The 19,238-nt window shown below is 42.1% G+C and overlaps 1 protein-coding gene across 6 annotated transcripts in view; it reads right to left on the bottom strand.

Moving 5' to 3' along the window:
* LOC21407386 (histone-lysine N-methyltransferase setd3) overlaps positions 1–19,238 on the bottom strand; it is a 48,028-nt gene that overhangs the window by 24,713 nt on the left and 4,077 nt on the right. For all 6 annotated transcript variants that reach the window (XM_024163192.1, XM_024163197.1, XM_024163194.1 and 3 more), the window contains exons 9-14: positions 12,134–12,214; positions 11,900–11,964; positions 2,259–2,315; positions 1,961–2,032; positions 1,545–1,793; positions 1,308–1,423 (exon numbers count right to left, since the gene is read on the bottom strand). In XM_024163192.1, the coding sequence (XP_024018960.1) occupies positions 1,308–1,423; positions 1,545–1,793; positions 1,961–2,032; positions 2,259–2,315; positions 11,900–11,964; positions 12,134–12,214 (640 nt within the window). The remainder of the gene's footprint in view (positions 1–1,307; positions 1,424–1,544; positions 1,794–1,960; positions 2,033–2,258; positions 2,316–11,899; positions 11,965–12,133; positions 12,215–19,238) is intronic.

Below are 19,238 nucleotides of genomic sequence, written 5' to 3'. Positions count from 1 at the left end.
TTGGATTTGAGTCAAGGCACACTAATAGGAAACAATTAAACATGATTGAACTTAATTCGTTTTAGGAATGAGAAATACTTCCTAAGATATTGCTTTTGTGATAAAGCTAGTGGAGAAGTCAAGCATTAAGGCTTTAAGGAAAACGGAGGCTAGGAGAACTGAAGGCTAGCCCAGGTTTGATATCCAACAGGTAGGATATTCTTGTCTATATCTTGTTAGCCTCATTTTAAATTATTTTGGCCAATGAAAATGTTTTGGAACAAAACATGTTTAAAGAAAATGATTTTAAAGAAATAACATGAGAATGCTATTAAGTTTTTCCAATGATTTTGGAAATGAGATTTCAAAGCGTATCAATTCTTAAAATGAAATATTTTAAGAAATGATACAATGCATGGTGGCCTTAGAGATCGGGATGTGGGAATCGCATCCTTGGGGGGCAGGTCCCGAAACCCGTACGGATCCGCTTCTTGTTTAGTGGAATGATGGCTCTGCACTTTTCCTAGACAGACATTTTTACCGCTTCTTGTTTAGTGGTATGATGAGCTGCACACTTTCATTATACAGATATTTCTATTGTGAGTATTTCCTTTTCTAAAAAGGGATGATCGGTTCTGGATGTATATCTTCGGACCGTGAGTACCTTTATTTTAAATGCTTTATAAAATCTATATCCTACAGGGCCTTTCGCTCACCTTTTTCTGTTTTTAAATGTATTAAACCCCTCCAGGCGACGCGAGGAGTGGTGCGGAATAGGTAGCTATTACCGGTGTGTGGACTTGATCTCGGGAGCAAAGAGTTGTAACCCTTCTATCTTTTATTTCAAGGCATGTATAAGAAATTATGGTTTGTAAACTTAAATGTTGCTAGATTGTGGTTGATGTCACATTTACTTATGTTTATATTCATGTATGCTAAACCCCTGTGGGAATTCCTGACATGATACCAGTGATGTGGTTTTAAAACTGGTTCGGTTGAAATTCCACCACCGTTCTTGAAATTAAATTTCTCTTGAATGCAGGGGCTCGTTTGGAAATACCTGAATGTTTTAGATTTGAAAGGAATTAAATTATTTTGCTAATCACTCTCTCAAACAGGTTTAAGTTTCTAAACGAGCCTCCACGTCACCAACCCCGGTTTAGGGGCGTGACAAATATCCACCCCACTTAGTAACCAATTACATTCGTGTATGCTTCCTAACAAACATCTGCCTAGTTAGAGGCTTATCATAATTATTTTTTTATTTAATTAAGCTAGTAAATGAGTCGTACTGATACAAGTAGTCAGATAATAGGCGACAAGATTACCTGATGTTGAGAAGATCAACAAGCAACTGCAGAGCTCCTGAATCCCCACATGCCTCCCACACAGCAGCTCGAACTTCTGTATCAGATGGTGGTCGCTCTTCTTCCGATCCAACAAGCTTTAAACAACATTATAAATTCAACAAAACTTAAAAGACTCCGAGGAGACATGAGCAGTTTCAGAGCTACTTCTATTTAGATTTTAAGTTTTGATAAAAAGACAGTAGCTGGAACAAGTACCTCTTCCAGTAGTGCTGAAACCTTAAGAATCTCATCTTCTTTCATGGCTATGGTCCTCAAGGTACTCAGGAAATTTTCCGGGAAAATCAATTTGTTTACATATGATGGTATCTTGCGCTGGCCACTCCAGCTATAGCTGGATACTTGGTCACGTTTGTGTTTATCATCTTGTTCATCTTTCCGGACGCCTTGTGGGAAAAAGCCATGATCCAGCAGACTCCTAGCTAAAAGACACCTCATTTCAGCTTTCTGTAAAACAAACCAGGCTTGTGATTTTATTTTTCGTTGATAGCGGGGCAAGCGAAAGAAGAAAGAAACTTCTGTAGATCCCCCAAAAGTTCGAGAAAGTTTTTGATTTTCTTCTGCATATAACATGAAGTCGAATATCAGAACGCAGAAAACCGCAAGGAGCTAACCTGTGCTTCAAGAAGCTGTGCTTTCGAATCAGAAAAAGGAATATTCTGAATTGCTTCCACCGGATAATGGACCTGCATAGTTGATCATGCTGTTTGTTATTCATTCGTCTCAAGAGACTATCAGCAAAAAAATAATTTTTTAACTTGTTTTTCAAAGAAAATGAGGCTACAGTTAAAGCAAAATAACATAAGAGAAATTCACCACTTCTCTCTTGTCACATGTGAGATATAATCAACTCTAATAGAAGACTAACAATAAGTACATGAACCTTATAGTCTGCACAGGCATTAGTATTACCATGAGATAATCATCTGGATTATTTTCTAGGACAAACCCATATAAATAAAGCAGTTCCTGCATCAAAACACAAGGACATGGTAAACAATCCAGGTATGCGGTTTCTTCATAAATTATTAAAATCCCCAAAAACAGGAGGAGGAAAAAGAGGGGAAAAAAACATGAAGATAGTAGATATCAGAAAACAAGAGCATAGTATAGTGAACGTCAGTAAATCCTTGATGTGCAACAAAGGTTGGTGAATTGTGTATTAAGGAATCACAGAGCTGACTAGGAAGCTTGAGGTCAATGCGAACTCAAACTGAAAATAATTACACCAATGAAATGCTACTTAAAACAGAAAATAAATAAATGCTTAGTCATAGACCGCCCCCCCAAAAAAAAGTCTTTCACAACCCCCCCCCCCCCCCCCCCCCCCCCCCAAAACAAGAAAAAAAGTAAGACTCATAGTACCCAAAGATTAAGGACCACGTAAAAGAGCAAAGGCAACTGTTTTGAAGACCCTACAATTCGTGGGAGGAAGCTAAAGCTTGTAGTCCAAGCTACAGTTGAGATAATGCACAATAAGAAAAATCTTTTCATTGATTAAAAAAAATAATAATAAAGTATACAGGAAAGGTATACACATGAAACAAGAAAAAACAATACAAGAAAAAATGAAGGAAACGAAAACAATACATTTTTTTTTTTTTTTTTTTTTTTGCAAAGAAACGAAAACTTTATTAAATAGGAAAAAATAGGAGTAAAGAGTGAAGAGGAAGAGTTATCCTCAACAGAACCACCTCCAACTATACATGAAGAACAAGATTAAAAATATATCAGTCAAAACGACTAGGACAGAGCTATAGAAAAGGACCCCAGGTCCTAACAAAATCCGAAAACCTTGGATTCCCAAATTCCTTATCTCTATAGACCCACAAGGACACCCAACACTTCATTTTGTCCCAAAGAATATTTTCGCCCTCCCCTTGATCCTCTAAACTTTTATTATTCCTCTCCAACTATAAACCCCAAAAAATAGCTAAGATTGAAACTCTCCATAGAATCAGTCCCCTCTGACTAAACCCAGATGGTGGAGAAAAAACCAACAAGTTAGCACAGTGCTCCGGCATCACCCAAGGAAACCCGAACTCCTTAAGAAGAGAAGACCAAATTCTGCGGGAATAAGTGCAATGAAGAAATAGGTGATCAATTGTCTCCCCATCAGCCCTACATAAATAACACTAGCTTGGGGACAATAAGACAAACGGGCTTCGTCGTTACAGAGACTCATGAGTATTCACTTTATTGAGAGCTATAAGCCAGCAGAATACTTGAACCTTTTTGGGGCAATGCGTTTTCCATATATTTTCAAAGAACGGAAATCACGAAAATGAGGCGTCACAAGTCAGCGAGGAGAATAGTGATTAGACCGAGAACAAGCCACTATGATCTGACACCCACTCCTTTCTATCCTGGATAAAACTGAGAATCCTAACCCTGTCTACAATAGCAATTAGCTCCGACACCTCCCTCAATTCCCTGTCCGTTAAGTTTCTTGAGAAACTAAAATCCCACGAACTAACATTTCCATCCCAGGAATCCAATTCTAGAGAAAAAGTAGCAACCCGCTGATCTTTAAATAATGAGATTCTGTATAGAGCGGGGAATCTTAAACACAAAGGTCCTTCACTCCAATTATCCTCCCAAAATTTTACAAATTCTCTTGATCCGATCTTCCACTTCACCCGTTGTAAGAAAATATCGGCCATCGACTGAACTGATTTCCAAGGAGATCTGACAATAACTCTCAACACTGCCCCTGAAACCCATCTATTCTAGTTCATTCTGTACTTCCCTATAATGACTTTATGCCAAAGAGCTTTTGTTTCCAGCGGAAACCTCCACATCCATTTTGCCAATAAAGCTTCAATTTTCTTCTTTATGTTAGCAATACCCCCAAACCTCCCAGTTCTTTTGGTTCGCATATTTGTTTCCAAGCCACCAAATGAGATGAATTATCCTCAGAGAACCCAAAAAATATCTCTCATAAGCTTCTCAATAACTCCTGCTACTCCAACAGGAATTCTAAACACCGACAAATAGTAAGTAGGCAGAGAAGCAAAAGCGAACTAAATGAGGGTTATCCTACCTCCTTTAGACAAAAAGCTTTCTTCCACCCATCCAATCTCTTCGCAACTCTAGAAACCACCGGTTCCCAAGAGGTAGCCTGCAAGGGATTTCCGCCCAAGGATAGTCCCACACAATCCCACTTTACATCCAACAACACCAGCCAATATGGACAACCTTTCTTCCTCCAAATTTATACCCAAAATGATGCTTTTATCCAAGTTTATTTTCAAACCTGAAATTAAGGAAAAAGTCTCCAAAATAGAGGATAGATTTGACAAACTTTCCTCCTCCGGTGAGCTGAAAAAAAGTGTCATCGGCAAACTGTAAGTGGCTAACCTATATATTTGATCTGCCCACACTACACAGTTTAAAAAGAGAATCTTCAACAGCCCTGTCAACTAGCCTGCGTAAAACATCAACCGGAAGAGTGAAGAGATATGGGGACAAAGGATCACCCTGCCGCAACCCTCTTGAGGCTGAGAATTTCCCCCTTGCCCTACCATTAATCATCATCGAGTAGGAAACCGACCCAATACAACCCAATATCCACCTTCTCCACCTAACTCCAAATCCTTTTCATTCCATAACGAAATCAAGGAACTCCCATTCAATGTGATCATAGGCTTTCTCAAAATCAATATTTACCACCACACTTTCTCTTCTTGATGACCTATAGTCCACCACCTCATTTGCCTCCAAAGCAAGATCTAGAATCTGTCGTTCAACCATAAAAGCCCCTTGAACTTCTGAAATTGCCTCTTCTAATACTACCTTGAGCATATTCAACAGCACCTTCGAAATAATTTTATATAGACTCGAGACCAAACTGATGGGTCTAAAATCTTTGATTCTGCAGGAATTAGCCTTGTTGGGGATAAGGCATACATATGTTTCATTGGTGATCTTGTTAATAATCCCTGGCCTCCAAAATTCTTCAAAAACTTTCAGAACATCACTTTTCATAAAATGCAAACAATCTTGAAAAAAGGAAAGTGTAAATCCGTCTGGTCCAGGAGTCTTGTTTCCATCACAAATGAAAATCGCTCACTTGATTTCTTCCTCTTCAAAGGGCAGGACTCTGCTGCCCCATTAGAAATCGGATTCCAACCTAAACCTTCAACTCCAATAAAGCCGCCACGCGATGATTCGTAGAGCTTCTCATGAAATTCAACAATCTTCTTCGTAATTACCTCCTCATCTTCTAAAATAGCCCCTTCTTCTGTTTCCAACTTTGAAATTGTATTTCTTGTTCTCCTCGCGCTCCTCGCGGTCAATAGTCGTCTGAAGAGTTTTGTATTCACATCCATCATTCACAGCTCTTAAGGTTTTGTTTCCTTCTCTTTTTAGGGGATTAGATGTTGAGAGTTTTCACTGTGATGTGTGTAAATTGGCAAAACACAAGCGTGCAACCTTTCCAATCAGCAATAAAAGTGCAATTCCTTTTCATCTAATTCGCAGTGATGTTTGGGGTCCCTCTACTGTCTCTAATATTTATGGAGCACGTTGGTTTGTCTTTTATCGATGATTGTACTCGAGTCTCTTAGGTTTTGCTAACTAAAAAACAAGTATGATGTGAGTTCCGTCCTGCCAAATTTCCATAATATGGTCCAAATTCGGTGTTCGCATCAAAAGGTTCAGGTCAGACAACGGTAGGGACTATTTTAATCAAGTATTAACTCCATACTTTCTTCAGGAAGGAATAATCAATGAGTCATCTTGTGTAAGCACCCCACAACAAAATGGAGTCACTAAGAGAAAAAATAGCCACCTACTTGATACAACCCGAGCATTCTTGTTTCAAAATAATGTGCCTAAATCTTATTGGGGGGAAGCTGTTTTTACAGCCACACATCTCATAAATCGATTACCTTCTAAAGTCTTGGGTTTCAAAAGTCGCATTGAAATGCTCTCAAAGTTTTAGTCCGGCCCAAGCACCACAAACCATCTCATTCCTAGAATAGTCGGGTGTCTTTTGTTCATGTTCACAGTCAAAACAGGGGAAAGTTAGATCCAAGAGTAGTCAAGTGTGTTTTCGTAGGGTATTCGTGAACTCAAAAAGGAAACAAGTGCAATCATCCACCATCCAAGAAAGTTTTTGTCTCAGCAGATGTTACTTTCAACGAGAGTGAATTTTATTTCACCACTCCTTATCTTCAGGGGCAGAATTTAATCATGGAGATAAGGATCGAGATTTCTTTCTCATTGACCTTCCTTCACCGCCCAAATGTTCGGAACCAATGTCTTCCATTAAACTTGTATCATCTGTTGAACATGTGCCATCTCCTGTATCATTTGTTGAACATGTGTCATCCCCCGTATTATCTGTTGAACCGATGTCATATGTTGAACCCATGTCTTGTGCCCAAATTGAGCTCGTGGTTGCTCTTGAGGATAGGATGGCTGGCAAAGTATACTCAAGGAAGAAATTTGCTGCCCTAAACTTATATAAGTCTAAGAATCTAAACTTACTTCTGGAAATGAGGTAACGGGTTCTAATCCTTATGTGCAAATTGAGTCTAAACTCCACTCTGAGAAAGACATAAATCAGGACCTCCCCGTTGCTATTAGGAAGGGAACCAGGGAATGCACCAAAGTCCTTTGTATCCTCTCTCCCATGTTGTGTCGTTTGTAAAATTTTCACCATCCCATAGGAGTTTTCAAACAAGTTTGAACAATATTCACATACCCACCAATTTATCCGAGGCTTTATCTGATGAAAATTGGAAACAAGCTATGAATGTAGAAATGGAGGCCTTTGAGAAAAACAAAACTTGGGAGTTGGTGACTTTGCCCGCAGGGAAAAAAAACCCTATGGGATGTAAGTGGGTTTACAGGGCAAAATATAAAGCAGATAGGTCACTGGAAAGGTACAAGGCGAGATTGATAGCTAAAGGATATACTCAGACATGTGTGCATTATCAAGAAACGTTTGCCCCAGTTGCCAAGATGAATATTGTCAGGGTTCTGCTCTCCTTGGCAGCTAACTATAGTTGGGATTTAGATTAGTTTGATGTCAAAAATGCATTTCTACACAAATATCTCAAAGAAGCAATAAGTAACTTAGCTGTTAATCAAGTATGCAAGCTCAAAAAAGCCTTATATGGGCTTATGCAGTTTGGGAGATTTGCAAAAGTGATGATAGATATGGGATATAGACAAAGCATGAGACTTTTGGTGTATGTCGATGACATCATCATGATAGCCTTGAAGTGGTGCTTGGCTAAAGAATTTGAGATTAAAGAATTAGGAAGGTTTAAGTACTTCCTAGGATTGAGGTTGCACACTCTAAGCAAGGAATTTTCATCTCCTAGCAGAAGTATGGCACAAACCTTCTCAATGAGACAAGTTGGCATGTAGACCAGCAAGCACACCAATAGATCCTAATCACATGCTCAGAGAGGCTGAGGAAGATGCTGCAGTATATAGATGTATCAACGTCTGGTAGGGAGACTCATTTATCGCTCTCATACGAGACCAAATATAACTTATGATGTAAGTGTGATTGTGGAAAACACAATCTATTGATTTTGTAAATAGGATATATTAGGAAAGTTTGAAATTTATATTTTGTATCCCTAGGATTAAGGTAATTGTGGAAAACGCAATCTATTGATTTTGTAAATAGGATATATTAGGAAAGTTTTAAAATTTATATTTTGTATCCCTAGGATTAAGGTAATCAGTTAGTTTCCTGATATCCCATGAATAATGAGATAAGGTGTAATCTAGGAGATTCTACTTTTCTGTATAAAACCCTAAGAGGGCCGGTTGTATAGAATTAATTCAGAGAATAAGAAATATTTTTTCTTCTCCTATTTTTCCACATGGTATCAGAGCCCTAGGTTTCCTAGGTTACTTTATTTTTTCTTAGGCCTTCATTGTCGTTTCTTTCTTGGCTTTCATTGCCAAGCCTCACCACAGGGCCTTCATTGCCCATATCCATCATCACTCTCTCTAGAAGCCTTCATTACTGTAGTTTTTTTTTTTTTTGAAGTTCCATTGATTCGCTGCCGCAACTTTGACCACTGCCACTCTGTATGGAACTGTACGGACACACCGAAACTGCCGTTGCCTCTGTTCACTGCTGTCGTGTTCTGATCGTGGGCAAGGGTTGTTTTTTCTTTTCTCTGCCCTGTCGCCACTGCTGTCAAGACGCTTCTGTAAGAGAGTGCCTGGATTTGATTAAAACCAAGTGTCCCGAAGATGCTGCAGTTGTCAAGACCTTTATTGAGCAAGATAGAGTCTGTGCGTGTTTGTTTCCGTTTTCAAAAACATTTTTTATGTTTTTTGAGGACCAAAAATTGAAAATGGATTGAGAACTTCATTTGGCACATCATTCTATAAAAACTAAAAATGAAAACTTTTTCTGACCCTTTCCCAAAAATGCACAAATTATGAAAACGATTGAGGTTCGTTTTCATTTTCTTCGGTGTCAACTTCATCGCCTTTCCTTTTTGTCTCTGCAAGCCCGACTTCGCCGGCGATGGGAGATCCTCCGGTGCCGGTGAAATCCCTGGCGACCTTCCTTATACGACGCCATTCCGATCAACTCAGCTCCATCGCTCTCTCCCCGGAGCCCAAGCTCCATTACCCTCTCTTCGTCGAGTAAGCCCCGATTGCAAGAAATTCCTTCCCTCTTTTTCTCAATTTCAAGTTTTCTTCTGATTTATCTCTATCAATTCTCTCTCTATTTTCAGTTTTGCGGAGCTTCTGGAAGACGATCCTCCGCTCGCTCGTCTCGTCTTCTCTTAACCCACCGAGTACTTGCGGTTCTTCGACCAGGCCGCTGTTTGGGCTCACGTAAGTAACGCAGATTAATGAAATCGTGATTAATTATACGCAAAGATTCCAATTTAGTTTTTGCTTTACGAAGTAACATTTGATTTTGGTTTATTAAATCGTGGATTTGATGTGTTTGTAGAAAGTCATATTGGGGGATTTGAAAGGTTCTGACAAAGGGATTAAAAAGGAGTTCATTCATGTTGGGATCAATGTCTGTGGTTCTCCCCTTGAATGTGCTCGTAATTTGTGTTTGTTCGATTTTAGTCTGTCGTTTCTGTGTGTATTTGCTGTTGTTGAGCTTCTTCTTGTTGTTGACACATGTTTTCATGTATATTAATGTTTATTTAATATATTATTATTTAATATATTTAATATTATTATTTATTTAATATATTATTACATGTTTTTAAAAATTAACCACCAAACACAATTTCAGTTTTTTTTAAACTGAAAACAATCTCGGAATAAAACTACCAAAGGCATTTTCAGAAATGATTCCAAAATGAAAATGAAAACGTTTTCGTTTTCATTTTCATACAGGAAACAAAATCATTTTGGAACGAATTCCAAACGCAGCCTATGATTTTCTTGTTGGACTCAACCCGGAGTTTGACTTGGTGAGAATTCAGATTTCTTGGAAAGAAAGAGGTCCCATGTTTCAATGAGGTGGTGGCAATCATTCGGGGAGAAGAGAGTAGAAGAGAAATAATGCTTGAACCAAAGAACACTGATGGCTCGGCAATGTTGGCTAGTGGCGGTAGCAAACCAACCATGACTGCAGAAAAGGCACCGGCACTTGAGAATGTCAAGGCTGGTCAGCAGAAGACCCAAAACCGAGACTACAAAGATATGGTGCACTTATTGCAAGAAGGCACACCATACCCGTGAGAAGTGTTGGAAGCTGCATGGGAAACCACCAAGCCGTGAGTGGGGGCAGAAAGGAGAGCGGCCAAAAAGTCATGGACAAGCTCATGTTGCAGCAGGGCAGCAAAGTGAGGGAACACTGCAAGAGATGGGGAGTCTCAGCCAAGAGGAAATCGAACGAGTAAGATCCCTTATAGGCAATCTCGACAAACCGTCAGGTACCTGTTCATTGGCGTATTCAGGTGAGTCCTCATTTTCCATTGGATTAAATGTCTCAAATATAACCCTTACTGGCTCCTGGTTCATTGACTCCGGGGCTACCGACCATATGACCCACTCACCAAACATGTTTGCCTAATATACCCCATGTTCAAGCAGTAGAAAAATAACTACCGCAGATGGATCATTAACCACTGTAGCAGGCATAAGAGATGTTAAAATAAGCCCATCATTGACATTAAAAAATGTTCTCCATGTCCTCGATTGACCACAAACCTTGTTTCTGTCCAAAAGCTTACCAAAGATTCACATTGCAGAGTGTTTTTCACCATAGTTATTGTTTATTTCAAGACGAGGGTTCGGGGAGGACGATTGGACATGCTAGAGAACAAGATCGACTCTACCTTCTTGAAACACCTAGTCAATCAAGCATTACCAAGGGCACAACATCTCACTCTTTTGTCTCAGAAGTTCTCTCATCAAATAAAGAAAAAATTTGGCTTCACCACGACCGACTTGACCATCCATCGTTTAGGATTATTAAAATTCTGTTTCCTTCCTTATTTAGAGGTCTAGATATTGAACATTTTCATTGTGAAGTGTGTGAACTGGCTAAACACAAACGTGTACCTTTTCCAATCAGTAATAAAAGAAGCTCTATGTCTTTTTATCTCATATTTGGGGCCCTTCTACTATTCCTAATGTGACAGGGGCAAAATGGTTTCTCATTTATTGATGATTGTACTCGATTCACTTGGATATTTTTGCTTAAATAGAAATTCGATATCAGTAATGTCCTTCCAAATTTCTGCTCTATGGAAAAGATCCAATTTGGGGTCAATATCAAGAGATTCAAATCCGACAATGCTAAAGACTATTTCAATCAAGTCCTCACTCCATATTTCCAAAAGGAAGGAATCATCCATGAATCATCATGTGTCAATACTCCACAGCAAAATGGAGTGGCAGAAAGGAAAAATGGTCATCTTCTCGATTCCACCCGATCCTTTATGTTCCAGAAAAATGTGCCTAAATCCCTTTGGGGGGAAGCAGTTCTTACATCTGCACATCTTATAAATCATTTGCCTTCTAGGATTTTGGGTTTCAAAAGTCCAATGGACGTGCTTTCCTCATTTTATCCAAATCTACGCACTACGAATAATCTGGTTCCTAGGATATTCGGGTGTGTGGCATTTGTCCATATCCATACTCCAAACAAGGGAAAATTAGATCCAAGGGCAGTCAAATGTGTTTTTATGGGCTATTCTTCTACTCAGAAAGGATACAAATGTTACCATCCTCCCTCAAAAAGGTTCTATGTCTCGGTTGATGTTACTTTCCATGAAGACAAATCCTATTTCAATGATTCTTATCTTCAGGGGGAGAATTCAATAGTAGAAGATAAGGACAGGGGGGATTTTCTATTCCTCTCGGTGTTCTCAATCTCGCTACCTGAGTAATCTAATCTAAAAACGAAAACTTTATGCTTAGTTCTAAAATCCTAATCAAAGTGTTTATACCTCATATTAATACAAGACCACAAAATCAGCAAGCTACACATCCTTTCAAATTAAACACTATCAATGAAAGGGAACATTTATAGAAAGATAAAAAGTAATTCGGTATAAAGTATAACTTAGCCTTTAAATGAAAATGGCCAGTACCTCATTGCCTTTGTTCCCATAACTTATTGTAATTTCTTTGTCCATCTGGAAGGGACTTTGTCCAGCTTTCCAATCAAGAAAAAGAAAGAAAAAAAAATGCCATGGTAAGTCAAATATCCCATCAACTAAGCAAAAAGAGGAGAAAAAAATTAGTGATAGGAAATACTTGGCATTTCACACTACACAAGAGATTTGAAACAAAATACTTCACAAATCTTTTGAAGAAGAGCGTACCAGAAAGAAGATACATAGAGGAAGGAAGTTTAGTTATTGACCCAGTTCCATCCACTTCCCAAGTTGCGGTTGCCTTTAAATCTGAACAACAAGGTTTTCAGCCAGTACGTAAACCAACTACAAAAAAATTAACATCTAGGAAAGCATCTATTCATGCAAAGGGATTTTTTTTTCCCCCTTAAATAGAAATCTTTATTGATAGAGAATTTCAGTATGCAAGGAAAAAAGAGGAAGAGATTTCCTAGACAGAAACTCAACAAAACCGAAGCCTAGAATAAAAATAGGAGCCTCTAAGACCCAAACAAAAAGATTAAAGTGAGAAAGGTTATTACAAAAGATACTTGAACACCAAGTACAAGTTATCTTCAAAGAGACAAAATCTAGTATTGGGTATTGATCAAAAGGCATGAAATGAGGATTTGGTATCCAAAATATTGAAAACATTGTTAACCATACTTCACAGACCGGCATAACACTTTAATTTCATTCCAGCGTTAGAATAAAATAACACCATCGAAGGACCAAAATATGTTTTCTCAGGACCAAAGAACCATTCGAACTCCATCCATTTGCCAAGCTTCACATGTCTATCCCCAAAATTAGTTTTTGAGATATTAAAAACTATTGCTCAGGTGTTTAGTCCATAAGAAGAGTCATAAAACAAGGGGGAGAGAAATCAAGTATTATTACTACCACAAAAACAAGTGAACAAAAGAGAAGACTCCAGTAATATCATAATTCCTAGGAAGTGTGCGTTTATTTCACTATCAGAGGGAACGAGAAGAGAAGGATTGTTTACCTTTCCCATTTAATCATGTGTTTACTTGCAGATTAAGAATGAGAGTTTGATGGGCCCCACACCAATGAACGTGAGGAAAGGGAATGTCAACTCTTGCATTCCCCTTGGTATTGATTCCCGGTTAAAGGGAATTAATGTCAAATTACTTATATATCCTTGACAAGATCACCAGATATATACCAATGTTTATTTAATATTATAAAAGCACATCTTAGTAGTGAACGTTTAGTAGACATTAGAAAGGGAATTGGACAATTTTCCACTCCACTTTCTAATAAGTAAACATCAGAAAGGGAATCAACGGACCCCATTCTTCTTTTGTTAGGTACCTGGAATTCCACAGCCAAACAGCCCCAAACACACATACTCTAACCAGAGAATTGACTAGAAATTGGACGGAAATTAGAGAAACTTTTATTAATCACTTCAACACCAGCTCATACAAGCCAAAACCGGCAAGAGAAAATCGAAGAAAATGTAAAGGATAGATTGGAGTATTCGAGGACTCTGGAAAGCTCCTAATTCTAAACCCTGACAATGGTAATATTCAAGAGACCACCCGCTCTCCCAAAGTGTTTGTCAAAATCCCAAATGATAGCCCTTCTAACTCCTAATTCCTCCCTTTTTACTATTCCCCCTCTTACAAGCACTACTAACACATTACTAACTATACTCTAACAACCTACTAATCAAACTAACTTCGCCAAATTATTAAAGGATCCTAACATTATCCCCGCCCCAAGACCCACCCCTAATCTCGCCGGAATCAGCCTAAGCCACACCAGGATCGAGGAACCCAGTCCAAGACCTGCTGAAATTGGCTCTAATCTTGTTGAAAGTAAGGCCAAACCAAATACCACCGGAGTCAGTCTCAATCGCATCAATATCGCAAATCCCAGACTTAGGGCCACCATAATTTCGGGACCCAGCCCTAACCTTGCTGGGATCTGCCCTAGCCATGATGGAATTGCGAGACTTAACCCTCACCACGCCGGAAACAACCCAAATCACGCTGGAATCAGGCCCAATTGCGTCAGAATCTCGACAATCGATCCAAGCTCGGCCGGAGTCAGCCTCGAACGAGCCAAAATCGTGAAGCCCAACACCATCGACATACGATTCCATCACGAATTTGCTGCCGTTAGCCTCGGATCTGGCCGATTTAGCACCAGATCGCGAAACTCGTAGCTTGCCCAGATCTGCTCGCAATTCACCCAAGTCTGCAACAGATCTTGCAAAATCGCACATCCCCACACCGTCAGCGTGCGATTCCAATGCGAACCCATGTCGTTTGTCTCAGATCTAGCCGATCTAGTGCGAAATCACAGAAAAGCACTCAAGACTTCTTCGACCTCGCTCGATTCCGATTCTGGTCGCCACACCTCCACCTCGCTCGCCGGCGTCGTCCTTCCGTCGACGATCGTGTTTCCTCCAACAACAGATCAGTAGGATCTGAATCCCTACTATTACTCCTAAAAGCATATGGAGAAGCCCATAATTCTTCTCTTAGTTCAAACTCTTGGGTTCGCCATTATGAGTCCTATCGCTACAAACTCTGAATGCCTCTATAAGGTCGTCGTCTATCGAACACTTGCTGATAACCAGAAGTAGATAATGTGGACCGATTCTCTGATACCAAAATGTTAGGTACCTGGAATTCCATAGCCAAACAGCCCCAAACACACACTCTAACCAGAAAATTGACTAGAAATTGTAAGGAAATTAGAGAAACTTTTATTAATCATTTCAACATCAGCTTATACAAGCCAAAACCAACAAGAGAAAATCGAAGAAAATGTAAGGGATAGATTGGAGTATTCGAGGACTCGGGAGAACTCCTAATTCTAAACCCTAACAATGGTGGTATTCTGATAGGAACCCAGGAACTTCTGGGCAGTATTCTTTATTACTGAATGGAAATTGGAACAAACAAAATACAAAAATACTATAGGTGGAATTCGAGGTTCCTCTGCCTCCACAGACTCAAGACTCAATTCTCTCAAAAACTACCTCCCTCTACTCTACGAGTCTTCTTATATAACCCGTTCCCCCTGGCGGACTTCCCCAAGCAAAACTAACTCCTAACAGAAACCATGACCCATCTGAATCCCAATGGGCGTGCCATGTCAGCCAATTCCCAACTTATGCCGCCCTCCCTTGAGGGATAGATATTTCCCTTTTTGTTCCTCCTGGAGTAGACGAATTTGACGGGAGGGACATGGGCTCTAACATCTCTCCCCCCTTCGAGAACAACCTTGTCCCCAAGGTTGAAAGCTGGAAATTGGGTCTGAATAGCGAAGATAGGCTCCCATGTAGCATCCCAAGTCGGCAGACCCTCCCATTGAACTAACACCTCAGGCAACTCTTTGCCCCCCACGGAGCGAACCCGGGAATCCAGCATTGCCGATGGAGAAACCTCTAATTCCAACTCGTCCGAAAGGTTTGGAGGCAAGGGTTGGCCCGACCCTGCAAGATCTCTATATGGCTTCAGCTGCGACACGTGAAAAACAGGGTGTATTTTTGCTGTGGAGGGGGGCTTAAGGCGGTAGGCGACGGGATTAACCCTGTCGATGACTTCAAACAGTCCATAAAAACGCGGACTGAGTTTTTCATTAACTCGGCGGGCTAACGATTTCATGAAGTTAAGGCGTAGCTTCAACAACACTAATTCACCAACCTCAAAGGTCACGTCCCGGCGGTGACGATCTGCATACTTCTTCATCTACTGCTGTGCCCTCACCAGGTGTTCCTTTAGAAGGGCCAGTGTTTGGTTCCGAATCCGCAGTTGCTTTTCGACCCCGTGTACTACCGCGGAACCCCCTTCGTAGTGGTGTAAGGTAGGTGGCTGTCTGCCGTACACGATGAAGAACGGAGTATGTTTTGTGGAAGCACTATAATTGGTATTGAACCAATATTCTGCCCAAGGCAGGAACGTCTGCCACTGTCGGGGCTTGTCATTAGCATAGCATCGTACGTGCATTTCAAGGCAGAAATTGGTTACCTCCGTTTGACCATCGGACTGTGGATGGTAGGCGGAACTGGTATGCAACTTGGTGCCCTGGAGCTTGAAGATTTCCTTCCAAAAGAGACTCATAAACAGCGGGTCACGGTCGCTAACAATGGACTGGGGCACCCCATGTAAGTGAATGATCTCCTTGACGAAAAGCTCGGCAACGGACTTGGTAGTGAACGGGTGAGCAAGGGGGCAGAAATGGGCGTATTTGGACAGGCGGTCAACAACTACCAGGATGGTGTCAAACCCCTTGGACTTGGGCAGACCACAAATAAAGTCCATAGAGATGTCTTCCCAGATGCGTTGCGGCACCGGCAGTGGTGTTAGTAATCCCGCCGGTGAGAGAGCATCGGTCTTGCATTGTTGACAAGTGGCACAGCGACCCACATATTCCCGAATCACCCGTTTCATGCCCTTCTAAAACACTATTGCTGCCAAGCGCTTGTAGGTGCGAAGGAAGCCGGAGTGGCCCCCAATGACAGCATCATGGAACTCGTAAAGGAGTTTCATCACCCACGAAGATGAGGCAGGGATAACTAACCTCGACTTAAAGAAAAGATGAGGCAGGGATAACTAACCCACGAAGATGAGGCAGGGATAACTAACCTCGAAAAGTTTGGTCATCAACCGAAGCTGATCGGGCGCCAAAACTCGTTGGTCCAAGAGGTGGTGGAGGCTTTGCTGGTCTGTTCGAATGATGAAGTGACGGCTGAGAAGGTAGTGCCTCCACTTTTGGACTGCGAGAACAATGGCCAGCAGTTCTCGCTCGTACACTGACTTCCAACGAGCAGAGGAGGAGAGACCCTTGCTAAAATAGGTGATGGGCCGACCCTCTTGCATGAGCACTGCCCCCACCCCCACTACCGGAAGCATCAGTTTCCACTACAAACATCTTCCCGAAGTCTGGCAAGGCTAAGTCAGGAAGGGCTGACATCAGTTGCTTTAATTTCTGAAACGCTTCCTCAGCCGGGGAAGTCCACTGATATGCTCCTTTCTTGAGTAAATCAGTCAAAGGGCGTGTGAGTACACCATATCCCTCCACAAAGCGGCGGTAATAACCGGTCAAGCCGAGAAAACCGCAGAGGTCCCTTACTGATCGCGGACTGGGCCAGGAGGTGATGGCTTGCACCTTCGAGGGGTCAGCAGACACCCTATCCTTAGAGATTATGTGGCCGAGGTAATCCACCTGGTCTCGGCCAATCGTACATTTCTTGGGGTTGGCATATAGCCGTTCACGGTGCAGCACCTGTAAAACCAACTCCTGATGTCGGACATGCTCCGTCCGAGTGCGGCTGTAAACCAAGATATCGTCAAAAAAAACTAACACAAATTTACGCAGGAAGGGGTGGAATATCGTATTCATTAAGGATTGGAACGTGGCGGGGGAGTTGGTGAGCCCGAAAGGCATGACGAGAAACTCGTAATGCCCTTCGTGGGTTCGAAATGCTGTTTTCTCCACATCCTGCTCCCGAACTCGAATTTGATGATAACCCGAGCAGAGGTCAAGCTTGTAAAAAACGCTGTCCCCGTGAAGCTCATCCAGCAACTCGTCGATGATAGGGATGGGAAATTTATCAGGAATTGTCAGCTGGTTTAACGCCCTGTAGTCCATGCAAAACTGCCAGCTTCCGTCCTTCTTGACCAACAAAACAGGGCTCGAGAACGGGCTGGTGCTCAGACGGATGATTCCCGAAGCTAACATCTCTCCAACCAACCGTTCTATCTCCTCTTTCTTGATGTGGGGGTATCTATAAGGCCGTATATTAGGAGGAGAAACCCCTTCCCGCAACACAATATGATGGTCATGAGCGCGTCGAAAGGGTAACCCCTCTGGTAAGTCAAACACCAAATTGAACTGGTCCAGGAGACCGGCCAAGTCATGGGGTACCTTCCTGGCCGAGGGCCCTTGTACCTCATCTGTTACCACCCCTATCTCGAGTAATACCCCAAATTGCTCACAAAGCAGGGAACGAGCAATAGAGCGAACACTGACCTCAGCACAGCATAACGCGGGGTCTCCCTGGAGGCATACCCATTGGTTTCCCGCCAAGTACTTCAGCGTGAATTGGGTTCAATCCGCCCAAACCTCCCCAAGAGTACTCAACCACGTGACCCCAAGCACCAGATCCACATTTCCCAAATCAAATGGAAAGAAGTCTTCAATCACTCGTTGTCCCTGAATCAGGACCAGCACCGAACGGCAAACCCCCTCCTGTTGAAAAATCATTCCATTTCCTACCTGAATCTTGTGTCGGATAGTGAGATCTCAGGGCAAATCCAGATCCTTCACCAGAGTGGACGAGATAAAACTGTGGGACGCGCCATTGTCGACAAGAATTTCTCGTCCATTAATCGACCCCTTAACCTTCAGCGTTTTCGCCGAGGAACACCCATTGAAGGAGTTGAGCGACAGAGCGGCTATTTCAGCCTCCGCTGAACACATCGGAACATGCACCTCCTCTCCCTTAGGCGGCTCGTCCGAGCACTCGTCCTCTGAGTCATCATCCGTGAGCATCAGTACCTGCAGCAACCGACTCTTACAGCGATGCCCTGGACCATATTTATCGTCACACCTAAAGCAGAGGCTGCAGGCCTTCCGTTGCTGCACCTCGTCGAAAGTCAGCCGGCGGAATCCGGTGTCGCCGCTAGAACAGGGCTGGGGTTTCGAAGTTGCCGCCGCGAGCCCTTTCTAGTGGGAGTTGAGATCGCGACCTAATTGGGATTGAAGGGAGCTATCTCGAGAATCTAGGACATTAGTCGGTATAAGTGGACTTGTTCCGGGTCGCCCCGAATACTCTGGCTTGGAAAACCACCCCGCCCGACTCTTCCGTACCCGATCCGCTGCCTCCAACCAGTCTTCTACCTGTTGGGCCAAATCCAAGGTCTCAAGCAAGTTCATAGGCCGATGCATTTTAACCTCAGCCTGTATGTCTTCTCGGAGCCCATTTAGGAAGGCCCTTTTGAATATGGGTTCTAGCACCCCTCTCAAGGAAGCAGCCAGTGCCTCAAAGGAGTCCCGATACTCTGCCACACCACCGGTCTGCCTGAGCGCCATCAAATGTTCCATCGGATCACCTTCACGTGCGCGGCTGAAATGTTGAATGATGGCCGACCTAAGTTCTCTCTAGCTGGTGAAAGGCTCCTATGTGTCAGTCCACTGGAACCATCCTAGAGCTCGTCCTTCCGTACAAATCGAAGCTGCTAAGATCCTCTCCTCGTCGTCGATGTCGTTCACGGCGAAATAGCGCTCGGCTCTAAACACCCAACCGTACGGGTCCTCCCCCTGGAAGAGC

Source organism: Morus notabilis, unplaced genomic scaffold (genome assembly GCF_000414095.1).
Source record: "Morus notabilis unplaced genomic scaffold, ASM41409v2 Scaffold98, whole genome shotgun sequence".
Lineage (NCBI taxonomy): Eukaryota > Viridiplantae > Streptophyta > Magnoliopsida > Rosales > Moraceae > Morus > Morus notabilis.
This window is presented reverse-complemented; position numbering and strand designations above follow the sequence as displayed.